Source organism: Lissotriton vulgaris, chromosome 3_1 (genome assembly GCF_964263255.1).
Source record: "Lissotriton vulgaris chromosome 3_1, aLisVul1.2, whole genome shotgun sequence".
Taxonomy (NCBI): Eukaryota; Metazoa; Chordata; class Amphibia; order Caudata; family Salamandridae; genus Lissotriton; species Lissotriton vulgaris.
Window position 1 is genome coordinate 1,850,434,143 of NC_141689.1, and position 16,382 is coordinate 1,850,450,524.

Below are 16,382 nucleotides of genomic sequence, written 5' to 3' on the forward strand. Positions count from 1 at the left end.
ACTGAGCCGGTGTCAATACTAGAGCACCATTGATCGGAATAATCTTGCATGAATGCACTTCACTAATACAAATAAGTGTACCTAACTAAGACACATAAAACATTCCAATGTGATTGACCACATACCTTCTACACTCACCACCTCTTTAGGGGTGTATGTATGTGTGCTTTTTGGTTTACATAGAAATCAATCATGGGACATCCTTAGCCATGTATTTCACCCCCAACAGCTACAATGCTACAAGCATATCGAACTGACTTCAACTGGAAAGAGAAGGGGATTCATGAGATGAAGTCTGTGTTCTCCACTAGAGGGGGTTACCAAGTGCCAATATTTTTGATATTCTTGTATTTTATTTTTTACTTTGTTGCATAGGGTCTAATTTCAGACAGACCAACTTAACTCAACATCATCTGTCCCCAGGCTAGAATGAACCGATGAGGAAAAAGTCGAAATGGCAGAAAGGACATGGTTTCTTTTCATGCTTAATTTAAGTGTATGTCAGTGTATTTAGAATTTACTGTGATGGCTGCATACTCCCCCACAGTGTTTGAAAGAGGGTGTGCATTAAGCGTTCCCAAATAACGAGAGAGAAGACACATGTTAAAGCAAACCAATGGTGCAAGAGACCTAGAAGAAGCAAATAGCATTGCCCGTGATTATCTGAGGCTAACATTTCCAGAAAACAGAAGCAAACAGCTCATCCACTTCTCTCATCTGTAGATAACGCCAAAAGCTATAACTCCACAGATGTGTAACAACAACATCTGCTTAACAAATTTCAAAATCACATGTAACTGTCTACATATAAAATTTTCAAACAAGCTCTTTTCGAGTCTAGACCGAATGAAGAGCTTCAATCAATAAATCTTTTCAGAGTACAGTCTGTATGGTTTGTTCTGGTTCTTGATTTCAGCATCTTCACTTCCAATTAGTGGCGACTGAATAGGCTGCTTGAAACAGAGCTACAGCTTGTCAATCTCTCACTGGTGGCCATCTTACAATGGCTTGTACCCACGATTTCATTCAGATAAGCAGAGATGTGGTTTATCATGGTGGTTACATGTATTCGCTACTTATCAAAGATTAGGAACCACAACCAAATTACATTTATTTCAATATTCTCCAGTCAACTCTACTAATTGAAACATGCCCGCTAAATTAAAAGCTAAGTTATTGGGTTAAAGCACTTGTTACAGATAGCAATCTATTCTTGCAGCTGACTCCCTTCACTTGAATGACAAATCCACAAGATCACTCACTAACAAAACCTGTCATCAACATCAAGGGGTCCCATTCAGTTCTCACCTACAGATAAAATGCGCCATATGAATCAATGCCTTAAAGAGATGCTAGAATGTATAGACACACTGGTGAGGGTCATGCTTATTCAGTGAACAGACTATTTCTGAGCCCGTACTTCCCAATGGTACCAGAACAATATTTGATGCACCCATCACTTCCTATCGCCCCAGCCAGCATTCTCTCACATTACATATGTGCTGGACAAATACCCATATGAAAGAAACAAGAAGAGTATATGATATAGATATATACACTGTCTAAAATGACACTGAATTAGAAAAAGTTAAATAAGTAATAATGGAGACCTCTACATAACTGCAACCTAAAAATGCTTATGATAGAACCTATACTCCTCCTTTCTGGAAACCACACGAGCAGAGATTACAGAATGGATTTCCCCAGTCACACCACTTACAGTTCTGTTCCATAAATTCCCAGACTAGAGTTGGTCCAAGTTCCTACAAAACTAGTTACTTAAGTATATGCGGGTGCAGGAAATTTAAGACAAATGTTCTCCTTCTAAGCCCAGAGCTACAGATTGCAGAAAATAATCAAAGTTACAACAACGTTAACAAAATACAGATTTCTCATTATATAAAAGTGACTCACTTGATTAGACGCTCGCCTTCAGAAATGCCTATCCAACTATCAGCTGGAGTATAATGGCGGATGGCTTTCAGTTAGCACTCCAGTTCAGAGCTTGCAAACTACATTTTCCTAGCCACAGGTAAGTACAATGAAGCACACATAATTTTGTAAGCAAAATACAATCACCTGATACCTGACCACAATTTAAGCACTTTGAAGAAGCTTAAATGGCCTGACTTAAGGTGTGAACTCTACAATCGTACCTTGAAACTCTCTCCTTGGCTAGTAGTCTCTGGCAATCCACCTACACTAGCACACTAACACAATGGAAAACAAATCTTTCTCACCACTCTTTCAGGGCCACTCACTAAGTGTCTCTTAGCTCCTCTCCACCGAAGCCCTGAAAAATATGCACCCAAAAGCTCTCACGATAAGTGCTTGCAAGCACACTCTGCACACAAAGACCACTACAACCTGCTATGGTTCCGCCCACTACACCCTTAAGGCATCACTAGGCTCTCAAGTGACTGCAGCCAGGGTCGGATTGGGATCACAATTTGGCCCGGGCACTGACGAAAAAAGTGGCCCACATTTGCGGGGCGTGGCCCACATTTGCGGGGCGTGGCCCACATTCGCGGGGCGTGGCCCACATTCAAGACACGTGGCCCACATTCAAGGGGCGTGCCCTACATTCAAGGGGCATGCCCTTCCATGGCATATCATTTGGGTACTCTTTGAGGTCTAATTTGTAGAGAAATATTTAGTAAATTAATCATTTTAAAGCTTAAAGAGCCAGTAATATTGGTAAAGACTAGGAGCACTGTAGTTCTGAAAACCGAATACTTACTTGCAGTCTTAACACCCTGCACAATGTCGTTAGATACTCTTTCCCAACCAGCTATGTCCTTGACTCTAATCACATAAATCAGAAATCCACAACATTAGAAAACCAAACCGGAGTTCTATTCATGAGCACCAATTACAGTACTCAAGATCCGATTTTTTATTTAAGGGCCTGGGTGATGAAGTTATCTGCCCAGAATCACAGGGTGTTGAGCAGACGCTGGGACTCAAACATGATTCCCCATCTCTGAAACTCTGGCATCAGGCCATATATGCCTATGCACACACAAGGAATGTAAGTGGGAGGATACTGTTCTTGAGAAGGACACAGGGCCAGCGTTACAATGGCCTAAAAGTTGAGCAACTAATAAAACAGCCAGGCCCATTTTTATTGCAAAATTATTCTAGCCCTCCAGCGCAGGAGCACCTGAAAAGCAGCGAGGACCCTGCTATTGCTAACCTACTCAGCCCTCCAGCGCAGGAGCACCTGAGCAGCAGCGAGGACCCTGCTATTAGTAAATTACTCAGTCCTCCCCAGCCCTCCAGGGCCTCAGGTTAATGTCCTAGCAGGGTAACACAAAAAGCTGCTATCACCAGGGTCATGCTACGACAAAACAGTCCACAGATGGTGGTCACAAATGCTTAACTTCTCGGCCTGTGCTGCACAATCTCATTTAAGACCTGTAGGAAAGTGGTTAATCATGCAGTAAGGCTAGTAAAGCAGTAAAGCTGCTGGGTCATCCATGGTAGCCAGGGGGAGGCAGAGGTGAAGATGCGCTCGTTCCAAACATCACCTGGCCCCCAATGCGAGACCCATTCTTCCTCTCTTCATCGCCCACTATGCCCTGCATGTGAAGGGCTGTGGGCGAGGTGTTAAAACCAACACGGTTTCTGGGCTGCGTGGGCCCCTGGGGGGCCGATGTGAAAATGGGTCAAAGGACTGAGCAACACCTGGCCCCCAGGGAGGCCGTTTCTGGCCACACAATCACCCCTCCCCAGCCCACCCTCTACGTGATTGCTGTGCATGGCAGGGAGTGAAGGAGGCCACAGCTGATAATCAGTGCCGACCAGCGAAGCTGCTTTCCTTTCTGTCTTTGTCCCAGTAATCTCTGTGGGCCGTTTTTTTTCTCCCCTTTCCCAGTCCACAGAGAGCACTGGGAAAGGGGAGGAAAAAAAACGTCCCACAGAGGGCACTGGGACACCGGCCCTTCGGCCCATGCCAGAGTGCCCGCAGTGCCAATCCGCCCCTGACTGCAGCAACAATGAAATAAAGTGAGGAAGACGACTATGGACCATTTTTAATAAAATCAGTTGGAGGAGGAAAATCATTGCAAGGTTGGTTGTCAAACAGGTGCAGTCAACCACAACCGTATCAAAGACTCTGCGCATCTGATGCCCCGAAGACAACTCCTAGCAAGTCTTTTTGCAGCACCCCCAAGAAAATTAAAAAATCACAAGATTAGCAGAGGAGGAGTAGCCTTCATCAACCACAACTCAATGCCCAGTACAGGAATCACGGGCGCGGCATTCACATCCTTTCAATATTTGCTGACAAAAATCACCCACCATCCTAACTCTGTTTTGGGTTTACTTGCTTAGACCATCCCTCTTGAAAAAGTATCACTGCATTCCACTGGTGACCTCCTCAACTTGGAACCAAATGTTCTGATTTCTCTAAAGGGATCTGAGCACGGGACCCAATGCCCATTCTAACAACGATGCCTTAAGGACAATGTAGGTTTCATCAAACTGTAGAAACAACAAAGCTTTTAACTGACCGTACTCTAGACACCTTGCTCTCCCCGATACTAAAAGCTGAGATCTCAAACTATCAACATTTTTCCTCATCCGACCAAGCTTTAATTAATTTGTTCATCAACAGTGAATTTGATATTAAACCAAGTCTGCTGAGAGATCAGGCACAATCTTTGCCAGCAAGAGATGTAAATACTTATATTGCAACTAAGTCCCTTAAGCTGTTCTGAATCCAGACACCCTTTTTCAAAAGGCTTCTTTCTCATCTCAGTAATGAGGTTGACTTATTTGTGACAAAAGCTCATACACTCCAAGTAATGTAGACGACACAAGAATGCAAACAACTGGTTCAGTGACCAACTATGTACAATGGTATGAAAGGACAGAGCACTCAAGTAACACTAAGACCAGCAGACAACAGTGATTTGTGGATAAGAGTATGTCTGTAGCACAACATTAAGGTACAATCGAAGGTGGTAAGTTGCGAGTAAAACAATAAAAATACAGTTTAAAAAACGTATGACTGTATCAGGGTAAAGAATGCCAGAAGCAAACAATTCCACTAGAGACCCGTCTTGGGTCTACAAATCACGTATAACTTCAAAAGTTTTGCATTAGCTTTAACTTCTTTCAAGGATCCTTTTGTCAATCTCAGGGCATGTATCAGCCACAAAATGGACACCTCCATCCACACAGCATCACTTTATTTATTATTATTGCATTTCTTATATAGCGCCAGAATCGAACCCCGAAGGGGTATCTCCGCGCTTGCCTTGGGAACCCGTCCTGGTTTTTCCCTGTGAGATAGCCCCTACAGGGCATCCCCAAGGTGAAAGCCAGGCATCCCGCCGCGGGGGGGGCCGTTGTGGAGATTAAGCAAGCTTAATGCCCAGAGTTGCATAGTGTGCACCCATGATTAGGTCAGGCACCGAAGCGAGAATTATCGAGACCGTGGACATTTGAGCTCAACACCCTGCCGCGTCAGGAATCGAACCCTGGTCCCGGGTCTGACCTCTGCTTCAGGGTCTGCCTGCTCTAACCAGTGAGCCACACTTCTCCACATTACAAGCATTACAAAACCTCAGTCTCTCCACCCCTGCTGCAAATACACTTCTGCCGAAGAGTGAGGTCACAAAGCTCCTCTCATCCTTTACAAGATAATCTCCTCTTTCTCAAATCTGTAATGCACATCTCTTCAAGTAGGGTCTTCGAGCCCTTTCTCACCTCATCATCAATGTCATTAAGAGGTGAAACTGGAAACTGCCATTAGCATCCCTATGCTAAAAGACAATCAGGGGACAAACAGGTATACTGTCAACCTATAGGCACAGCTTGGTCTTGCCATGCATTAGAAAGGCAATGAAGACAGCTGTGACAAATCGACTGTCCGCCCACCTTGCCAAGAATGATAAGAGAAGGAAATTGGCTTGTCTTTTCTCTGGGAGTCCTTTTCCCAGAAGCACATTACAAAAACGACTGTTAACAATTAATTTCAATACACATTAACCTGCATATTTTATTTGTGAACATAACAGACCATAATTACAAGGTTGTCCCTACTTTTGTGCATCAAACGATATAATAATCTCATGCTGCACATTCCACTTAAAGTGGTGAAAACTTCTTCAGATGCAAATAATATATAAAGAGGCCAACTGTAATAAGCAAATGGCTTACCTGTAAGGAATACACTCTGTTGGTATGGCCCTGCAGCGTATGTAAACACGTCTCTGTTTCTGGATCCCAAACTTTGACCATGAAATCGTAAGCTCCACTGACAACCCTTCTGCCGTCATACTGAACACACCTTACAGCAGCTACGTGACCCATCAGAACGTGTAAACACTGTCCTGTCTCAATGTCCCAAACACGAAGAGTTGCATCTCGCGACCCACTGACCACCCTATGGGATAACAAAAAATAAAAATAAATTAAACTAATGAAATTTCAGAAACTACCTTCCAACAGTGTTATCCTTCATGAGAGTTATTTCATCTTTAAGTTTAACAGTTGCTTTCAATAGACATAAGTGGAAAATTGCACAATGGGGAGCCTTTGTCACATAAGTATGCTATTAGAGCTTACCATCAACTGATTTCTAGAAATGTATTTTCAATGCAATAAAATAATTGTGACCCCAAGCACGTAGATCAAGAAGGGAAGCACTAATCCCCCAAACGAAGAGTTAATTGATCCTTCCCCATAGCCATTCTGCCAAGGAGCCTTGAAGTCACTCAGAGGGGCCCGATATGTCACTGTGCATTACAGATTACTCATTTAGTGCCTTTACAAACAACCACTTCCTTTCATAGTGTGAGCTTTTTCTCAGTCCTCAATATAGATGGCAACTGACAGCCTAATGTTCAAACGTCTATCAACCTCAAGACAGAAGTTCTGCTTTACCTGGAGTATCATATTTTTTTTTAAAATAGTAGAGCTGAAGCAGGTCTGTGCTTAGCCAGCTTGAATTTTTATATGCATACAACGTCCCACCAAAAAAAAAATTGTCCAATTTACAGTACCGACACAGAACATGAAATATACTTGACGGTTTCAAGACAACATAGTTAATTAGAGATAGTAAATATCAAGTGACAGTCATGAAGTAGTAAGGCAACACTGTGGGAAATTGTTAACAAAGGCAGATTCTAAGACACTTACCTTTTTTCGTGTAGGTGCATACAGCGCACTGTGGAAGTGTGTCCATATAACGTGTGTATACATTCTCCTGTCTCCGCGTTCCATACTTTGAGAGTGCGATCTGTGGATCCACTGATGATGATGTTGTCCCTCATCTGTGACGACCACACTCCACCTGTATGCCCAACCAACGTCCTTAAACACTGTGGGAAAACAGAGGGCAATGTAAGGAAGGTTGACTAGTTAGTAGCTTCAGTCAACACAGGAAAGCAAGAGTTTGGGTTTTTGGGAAAGAAAAGTCAAGGAAATAAAGCAGAGGCGGCATCTTAGAAATAAAGGGCCCTATGATAATGAGCTGTGCTGGCCCAGCACAGAGCCCAGCACCAGTTTTTTGTGTTTAAGGTGGATAAAGTTCACTGAGTGAATGCATGAACTTTAAACAACACAAATCGTAAAGGGAGGTGATGCAGTGCACTGCTTCATGTTCTCGCTGTCTGCCTATCTTGCATTCACTCAGAGAAATTACGCGTTATATATATGTTAATTTCAGACTCCACAAACATAAAAATTTAAGGCGCTCGGCTCTGCACTAAGCCAGGGCAGCTAACCATAATACGACCCAAATGTTGGTCTTGGATCTCACTTGTTCAGACACCTGTAACTATGGGCATTTCTTTGTTAGGTGTTATGTTTCAAGTAATTCTCTACCGACATGGGCAATCTCTCTTCCATTTTGTTCTACCTTCTGCCATATCAGTTGTCTCGGCACTGTGCAGCATGTTGGAGTCACTCCAGGACACCATATCCTGAAAACATTTTTTGTTTACATTTTCCCTATACAATGTAATGATAAACAAAATATTCGAAACATTAGATGGTCTTTTTAGACGGTATCTGAGAGCTGAGTGGTGTAGGATGAGTTGTGCCTAATGGTGCTCCTCAAATTCTGGGGCTGGTGTCAGTCCCTCCAAGGCGCAAGTCAACCCTGTAACAAAACCCTTCAGAATGTGTTTTTGGGTGTGCTCGAGGAGCAAATTTACTGCTCCGGGGCAACAACTCCAGCAATGCCTGTCAACTACACTGCTTCACGGACAGCAACGCTGAGTTTCTGTCATGGGAAAAGCATCGACTGAAGAATGCGAGTGGAAAGGGTGTGACGGTATGCCACGTCTCCTCAGGGCACTGAGTGTTTCAAGACTTCAGAGCATGAGAAGAAGGTCAAGACGTGTGCGTACACTGAGGGGAAATGTACAGCACGAGGAGTCTTTTCATAAAACCCCTCAGTTCATTACTTCAGTTGCAGTCTGAAGGTTCAAAGTTGGATTACTAGGAAGAAAAAATGGGCAGACAATCGCGCACCAACACCAAATATTTCTGCTGCTAAACATATCGTCCACAAAAAAATGACTTTCAACATAAGTATAAAATATGAATCCAGTTTTAAAAATAGAGGTTATTTAAGTTCAGCTAACCCCCAAAAATATTTGGGTGGCAATGGATTGGGATGTCCTCAAAATCCACTCTGTGATTTTAGCTTTAGCCGCAAAACAAAATGACTCAGAAATAATACTGGTACACATCAGGCATATGTTTCGGATTACACAGAAAAAACGAATTCAAATAGGTGCATCCTATTTGGCTGTGCTGATTTTCTTGCAATGGCATCACCGTGCCTGTAAACTTCATGTACAGCCACACAGCTAATCAACAAAGGAGCAAAAGACTACATGTGAAACCTGAACGACCACAGGAAACACCAAACAGAAGTTGTGGAAGAGATATCAAACGAACAAAGCTAATTTAGGACACAATGCAGAAGGGAAATAAAGTGAAGAGTGAATCAGAAAGGTGGGGAAATTACTAACAAGGTTAGTTGAGGCTGAATGTGACCTGGGAGGATCTGACACAAAGCGCGACTGACCACTGGTGCAAAAGCCATCCTAGTGACCTCTGCAAAAATAAGCATTCACACAAGGACATCTTTCAAAGCCTTCTGCGCTGCACATCAGGCGATCCAGAGGCTGCGACTTGACTTCTTACAACCGAAATGCAAATACACAGCGAAAGGAACCTCAGATCAAGAACACCCCACACTACTGATAATTCCTACATTTCAGAAATCATACATAGGAGGTAACTGTTTCTCAGTGTGGGCATGCAACTATGGAGTAAACTCCCACATAAAACTGGATCCATCCCAAAAAAATAACTTTTATTTCAGAAGAGACTTACAGTGCTGGATCTTCCCATATACCCTGCTTGCAAACCTATCCTCAACACTGTTCACTTTCTGACACAAACATAATATGCCATCATAACTTGTCACATCAAACCTGGAGCACATCCTGGGCTTCACACACGACGCCAATACTAAGTTCTGATAGACGACACCACCACCGACCCTTCTCTCGTCCAGGCACCGGAGAATCAGAACTAATGACCCGAAATCAGCAAAGCACTTTGAGGCTTCAAGGGGTACGAAAGTCATAAAAAAAATATTACAACTGTCAGTTCAGTCTCTTACATGGTGCCTGCCACCTATATCTGCTTTCAATAGAACTGGATATTGGAATGAATGCTTGCTTATGCGAGGGTGTTTTTTGTTGCTGCCAGATGCTACAGTTGAAGGGCTTCTTTTCCAGGGGTCGGGGTCACTGTGAGTGTTGCATTCTCTGCAATATAAAAATCTCGGGAAATGTATAGTTGCAGAATTCACTGGTATTTAAAGCCAGCAGGACCATCAACTCTGCACATTTCACTGGACACGTTTAACATCCTAGACCGGCAGGGGCTACATTTGTCTCTTCACTTCCCATTCCAGGAAGAATGTGTGATGAGAACCCAGATACTAAGATTTCCAGCTTCTGCTGTCTGGAAGCCCGGGTTCTTCTAAAGCGGTAACAACGAATGAAGGCCTGTTTCACTCCACCACAAGCCAGTGTGATCCATATAATTTATGATTTGTCAGTGTCGCTTTAAACCTGACACGTGCCACGTGCCACTTCACAGCACTGGCAGACACCTGGACAGTTGAAAGGAGAACAGAATAAAGAGAAAAATAATACATTAGGCAACTACTACATAAAAAGATTCCTAAACCTCTCAAAAATATCTGAAAAAGACCAAAAATACCAAGAAACAATTGAAAGCAGAGCCAAAGAGAACGCAGAATAGCAAGGTCAGCAAAATACTTCAAGGGTGACAAGAGTAATACAGATGACATGGCCCATTTTTCCCTGAAATTCCAGTTAGTTCCGTGAATAAAGAACTGCCCAGTGCCAAGCAGCTTCCACATCTGCCGAATAGCCGCTGAAGGTGACCTTCTTGTAGCTGGATTTGCTCCAAAGAGCATTAAAAGGTTTGCATTTTATTGAACGTTTCTGTACCTGTGGCAGCCTCTAACTCCCTGTCCATTAGATTCCAGAAAGCAGTCTTAAAGGGAAAGCGCACCAAACACAAAATGTACCGAGGATTGACCCTCCAGTACCTCAGCCTAGAAGTGTCACATACATATAGACTTTTCCTAACTACCCTATAGTTGGTCAGGACCACAAGGGTGCTCCAATTGAAAAGAGGTGTGCTTTTTGAAAGCACCTCGACCAAGAATAAGCCCTACTGAGAGAAATCTAGAAATAGCTGTTTCTATGTGAAGTCATTATCAAAACTGCACAATGACAAAACTGAAAGGATGGATCCGCGAGAACTACTAAAATGATAGACATTTCTTTGCTGAACAATGCAAAGAAACAACCCACCGCACATTTCGGGAAGTTTTAAATAAATGTGTTTGACTTTTCACTTCCTACTGTTTTGAAATATATATTTTATAAATAGCTGGCAAACAAAATCAAAGCTTTATGACTACAGAGGCTATGCAAATTTGTAGCTTGTAATATATAGTTGCATGGTATCAGAAGGTGCTTTTATCAGACAGCATCAACATATAAAGTGGTAAATACAGAGCCACCAACAATATCTCCCTGCAGACCCTTGATGAACAGATGTGACATCATGACATTAAACAGCCATGCACTGTCCCCTGGCTCTGGAAGAACGCCTGATCGATGCCTTTTCACCTATATTTTATCAATACGATTCCAATGAACTCCTTTGAACAATTTTATTCCAGAGCAAAAAATGGCCCATTAATTGCTTACCAAAGTTACCTCAAAGTGCCCCATCCTGCTTTTAGAGGATTTATAATTACACTGTGTGGGTTTGATGTCATAAAAAAGGGCGTTATCAATTGTTCTTTGTACATCATTTAAATGTTTTGTTTAATGACATTAAATAGTTTAGTATTTTATTTTTGTAAACATTAGTAATACTAAGACGTTCATAGAAAAAAGGACCTTCTGTAAAGCGACATAACACAGAAATAAACAATACAACACCTACATGTAAGGAAATGCACTGTACATTTTTAAACCCTTCTTTCCCTGTACATCCTCGAAAGTTGAATACAGTTTATAAAGCAAAGTGATGACGTAACGGAATGGCTGACAGAACCACAGCGACCATTTTCACTACAGTGTAGGATACAATGATGCCTGGTCCTTGTCAATGGTTTGTTTGCGACAATCAATGAGAATATATTGATAAGATATAGTTCTGGTGGGTCTTCATAGTGATGAGATTACATGTCTTGCACTAAACACTGAGCGAGGTAGCACTTCCTTTGATTGCTACAGGCTCTAGGCGCTGAAGAAAAGAACAGTACATAAAGTGTCAATGACACACTACATGGAGTGGAAGTCCTATTTTTTTTTATTACCTTAAAACACAATATACAATTTTGATTTATAAATTAGATATTGAGTGCAAGATAGCTCCTTACTATCAACAGAGGAACCAAAAGATGAAGGGCCAGATTCACAAACATTTTGCCAAGCCTTACTTTTGTAGAGCTTCCTGGCTTACTAGTGAAGTGCAGGCACCTCTGCTGGTGCCACCAACTCTGACTCTCTCAAAAGAGAAGCTTTCCATTGAAAACCAATCTGATGGGAGCAGTCGACGCACAATCACCACCGAACCAACAGCACGACTGAGGCACGCCTCTGGCAATCAAACAGTAACACTGAGGAACGCAACTGGGTAGGGATACAAAGGGGTAAAGAGCAATAGGTCCACCACACTGAAGATGTCTTCAGTGCAACAAAGCTATGGCAGCGTGTGTGAATTATGCTCTTCTTCCCACATAAGATCTGGAAGGCTGAGGGCAGAAGGTTAAATGTAACCTAATCAATCAGAAGTAACCCACGTTAAGAGACATACGTGCAATTGACACCCTTTCAAAAACAAATGCAACCAAGTCAGAAGCGCTGTTTTAACACGAACAGTAAAACAAAAAACTAAGATCAGGTCAGAGAGAACAGGACTTTAAAGGCAAATCTAAACACTTTCTTTTTTTAACAAGGATTCTTTATACACTGTAAGAAGATGTATCTACTGATGAATCGAATGGCAGTTAGCAGACTCCATGTTACCGAGATCACACTACAAGAATGAGTTCGAGGAGATAAAAAGGCCCACATGTTTACTACCATGTCAAACACAGTGCAGTAACTATCCAACTGATATGAAAAGAAGTGTGATTAGGCAGTGCGATAAGCCAGTATTGACTTGTGACAGCTGACACAAGACACAGACCAACAGGAAGTCACGTTTACCTGTGGTAAATGGGCAAGATGAGTATTTCAAAATTGGATGAGTTTTATCCATTGCACTTACCATGTAATAATAAATTATTGACTAGAAAGACGCACAGTATAAAGAATTGCATACAACTCCAATTGGCAATTACCTCTTATTGTGTTCTCCAAAGTCAGTGATTTGATTGTAAAAACCTTTTTTTGGTACAGAAACAAAACTCTTGTCCCTGGAAGAAATTATTTCCAAGTCCTCTGAAAAATATAGGCACTCTGTGTTCCTTGGTGCTGGAGCAACTCATTGTTGAGTCTTTGTTTATGTGTAGCATTCTACAGAACGAAAATGTACTCTTGCAAAAGATATGTGCAGTCTGTAAAGTATTTTCTATTATTTCCACTAGGCATTATAATGATTCCATAAAGTCCTACATCGATTATTGAAAGACACTTTACAGAAAACCTGAAGAGCAACTTACCTTGCCGGTGATTGCTGACCAAACCTTTAACGTGTTGTCGTCAGAACCACTAACTATTCGGTTTCCACAGAACTGTAGGCATGTGATCACGTGATCGTCGTGTCCCTTCAATACCTGATGAGATAAAGACCTGTTACAAACTGCAGGGGACGGGTGGCTTGCAGAATAAAGATAAACAAAACGACGGGTTCTGATTTGTCTCAAGGTAATACGTTCTGTGAAAATGTGCTTAACTTGTTAGTGTTGCTCTGGACTATAGCGCAAAAAAGAAAACAAGAAAAAAACAAATGAAGGTAGATTTTAAAGTGGAAGTGTGTGCATGCCGTGCACATGAAGACTTGAGGTAGGCAAGTTGAAAAACCGTAACATGCCCATGGTTGGAAATTAGATAGTACAATTAAGTCAAATGACTCTGCCATATATGGAAGTTAATTCTCTGAAGTACATGTATTCAAAGGTGATTGATTAATCAAATGAAAGACATTGAAGGATTGGGACATCATGTGAAATCGCAAGCATAATGGTAGTTGTGGCCTTCAGGTTTTCAAAAAATGAACTAAGTGAGATCAGCAATGAGATCTGTGCATTTGAAATAGAGATTTTACAATAGACTGACCATTTCATTGATTTTTAAAAGGTTGCACTGTTTATACATTAAATTGTGTTTAGCATATGAGTGACTAATCCACTGCCACTTTAAAATTCTTTTTGAAATGCTTAGATTTTGTAGTCCTTCATAAATGTTTTTGAAGCTGAGCTTCACCATCACCTGTCGCATATGAATAAGACTCGCAAGGAGTCTAAATGTGTTATGCTGCAAGACTTGCAGAGTTAAAGAATTTCCACCCAAGCACGTCTGGTGGACCTGTTTGCATGGTAATGAAGGAGTACATGTTTTCGTATGGAATGTATTGGTGACAGACACACCCTGACAGGCCCGACCCGACAGCCTAAGCGTCCATAGCATTGCATGATTTTGTGTCAAATTTGGTGTCATTCCTTTCAGCGGTTCGGGCAGTAGTCGTGTTCACAATTCCTGTGGGAAATTGCAATGGGGTAATGCGTTTGGGACCCGCCCCCCCATTTTTTCTCTCAGCCCACGCCTGACGAATCACCTCAAAACTTTCCTGACAGCAGATTCGTCAAAGGGTGCCAAAGTTATTAGAACCATAAAAAACGCTTTTCCTTTGGAAACAAGGTCCTAACTAGAACTACCTACTGGGGAGGGAGGGAGGAAGGGAAGGAGGAAGGGAAGGAGGGAGGGAAGAAGGGAGGGTTGGAGGAAGATATATATATATATATATATTCAGTTTTTCTTTTTTAAACCAAGCCTCGACAATTTTACATCTAAATGTACTGCTGTTTAGAACGAACCCCAGGTAGAGAATGAGTCACTTCTGGGAATCCTCATTTTAGCACGATTGGTGGCTGTGGCTGTGTCAGTATGCTTTCTTTGCTAACTGGGTCACTTACTGAAGCTTATCCACAACAAAAGAAGGCCTGACAAGTGATTGGCATAAATGAGAGCAATTCAGTTTACAAAAAGATTACCTTAGGAGATTTCAGTTCTCCTCGTCGCCAGTTGGTATCGATTCGGTGCTGCCGTATGTACGCGCTCTTCCAGGGACTGTGTGTGAAACCAGGCTTTATCACTTTCCTCCTCTTTATATGTAACGGTTCATCGATGCCTTAAAGATGAAAGAATAAGTGCAACCTCATCTACTGTTCCGTTTCATCGGCCCACAAATAATCACAGAAGTTGTTAGGCTCCATGACACCCTACATGTATATGCTGAAGTAGCACATAAAATCAAATACTTCCAAGGCCACCAAGTCTTGCAAGTATTAAATGACGGTCCACTAATTTCCCCCAAATTAGAGCTCCCATGATCACTATTCAGTAACAAATCAACAGTATCAAAGGTTGCCATTTTCTCTTGGTTGAATGGTCACATTGGTGCCGCGCAGTAAGGGACAGTGTCTAGAACAAACTAGGATCTGTTGCAGAGAAACATAGGATGCACTGGCCCAACAGAAACCTGCGATTAGTTAATAACACCTTCTTTCACACAAAGGCAGATCCCTGGGAGACGAGACTGAGGTACTCGAGCCACAGGGCAGAACCAAACAACTGTAATTTCAGGCCAGGCATGAAAACCAAACTGTTCCAGAATGCATTCCATGAAACCTCACAATTCCAAGGGCAGTCTTAAGACTATCATCAGCCATACTCTCACTTCCCCCTTTCTGTATTTCACCTTCTCTATCCAATCTAGTGCGCTGAAGTAACTAGGAGGGGACACTTGACGCTCTTTAAAAACTCTAAACATAAATGAATGCGGAGCCTCACCATCTTCCTTGCATTTCTCTCTCCAGAGAAGGTTGTCTTCTGCTAGAATCCTCCAGTAGCGACACGTCTGAGCAGCCTGCAGCAGGTCCTTGGGTTCCAGGAAAGAAAGCACATACAACGCCAGCTAGAAAGCAATGATAAAAGAACCTTATTGGAACTGATACACTAAGAGTCAGAGATGCAAGTACTAACAACACAAAACAGTTTCAAAGCTGAGGGGAGGTAGGCGTGTGGACGGCACAAAGACCAGTGGGGAGTACCAACTCTGCACTGATGCAGTTGCTGCTTAGATTTTGGCACTGCTGTGAAACAAATACTTCACCATGACATAGCCACAGTGCTGATAGGAGAGACCATGGGCCTCCAACATAATTGGTCCTGGGGTTTCTTCTGCTCATGGAGGTGAAGTCCATTTGAAATTAAACGGTAGCCAATCAAAGCATGACCTTTTGGTCTAATAGCATGCCCATAGTGCAGGTGCTGAGACTCTTGAGGGCGCAGATACCGAATGCTCATATTGGAAAACGGGTCTCTTTTCAAAACTTACACCACCACAAGCTTTGGGTAAAAGGGGCAGAATGAAGCTTCGAGGGATAAGTACCCTGGAGGGGAATCATTGTCTTGCAGACGACTACTGAAACCTCGGTGCACCAGGGATTTCACAAAGGTTAATCGAGGCTGGCAATTAGTTTGGTGGCTTAGTGGAAGGACGCCAGGAAACATTTTCATTCTGGCAGGGTGAATGCAAAGGGTTACAGGAGTGGGTGGCAGAAGGCC

The 16,382-nt window shown here is 42.4% G+C and overlaps 1 protein-coding gene across 3 annotated transcripts in view; it reads right to left on the reverse strand.

Moving 5' to 3' along the window:
• The window catches only part of FBXW7 (F-box and WD repeat domain containing 7), a 786,853-nt gene that overhangs the window by 18,156 nt on the left and 752,315 nt on the right, over nucleotides 1-16,382 (reverse strand). For all 3 annotated transcript variants that reach the window (XM_086962297.1, XM_086962298.1, XM_086962299.1), the window contains 5 exons: nucleotides 15,606-15,729; nucleotides 14,807-14,943; nucleotides 13,256-13,369; nucleotides 7,153-7,334; nucleotides 6,169-6,394 (listed from right to left, as the gene is read on the reverse strand). In XM_086962297.1, coding sequence (XP_086818423.1) covers nucleotides 6,169-6,394; nucleotides 7,153-7,334; nucleotides 13,256-13,369; nucleotides 14,807-14,943; nucleotides 15,606-15,729 — 783 coding nt within the window. The remainder of the gene's footprint in view (nucleotides 1-6,168; nucleotides 6,395-7,152; nucleotides 7,335-13,255; nucleotides 13,370-14,806; nucleotides 14,944-15,605; nucleotides 15,730-16,382) is intronic.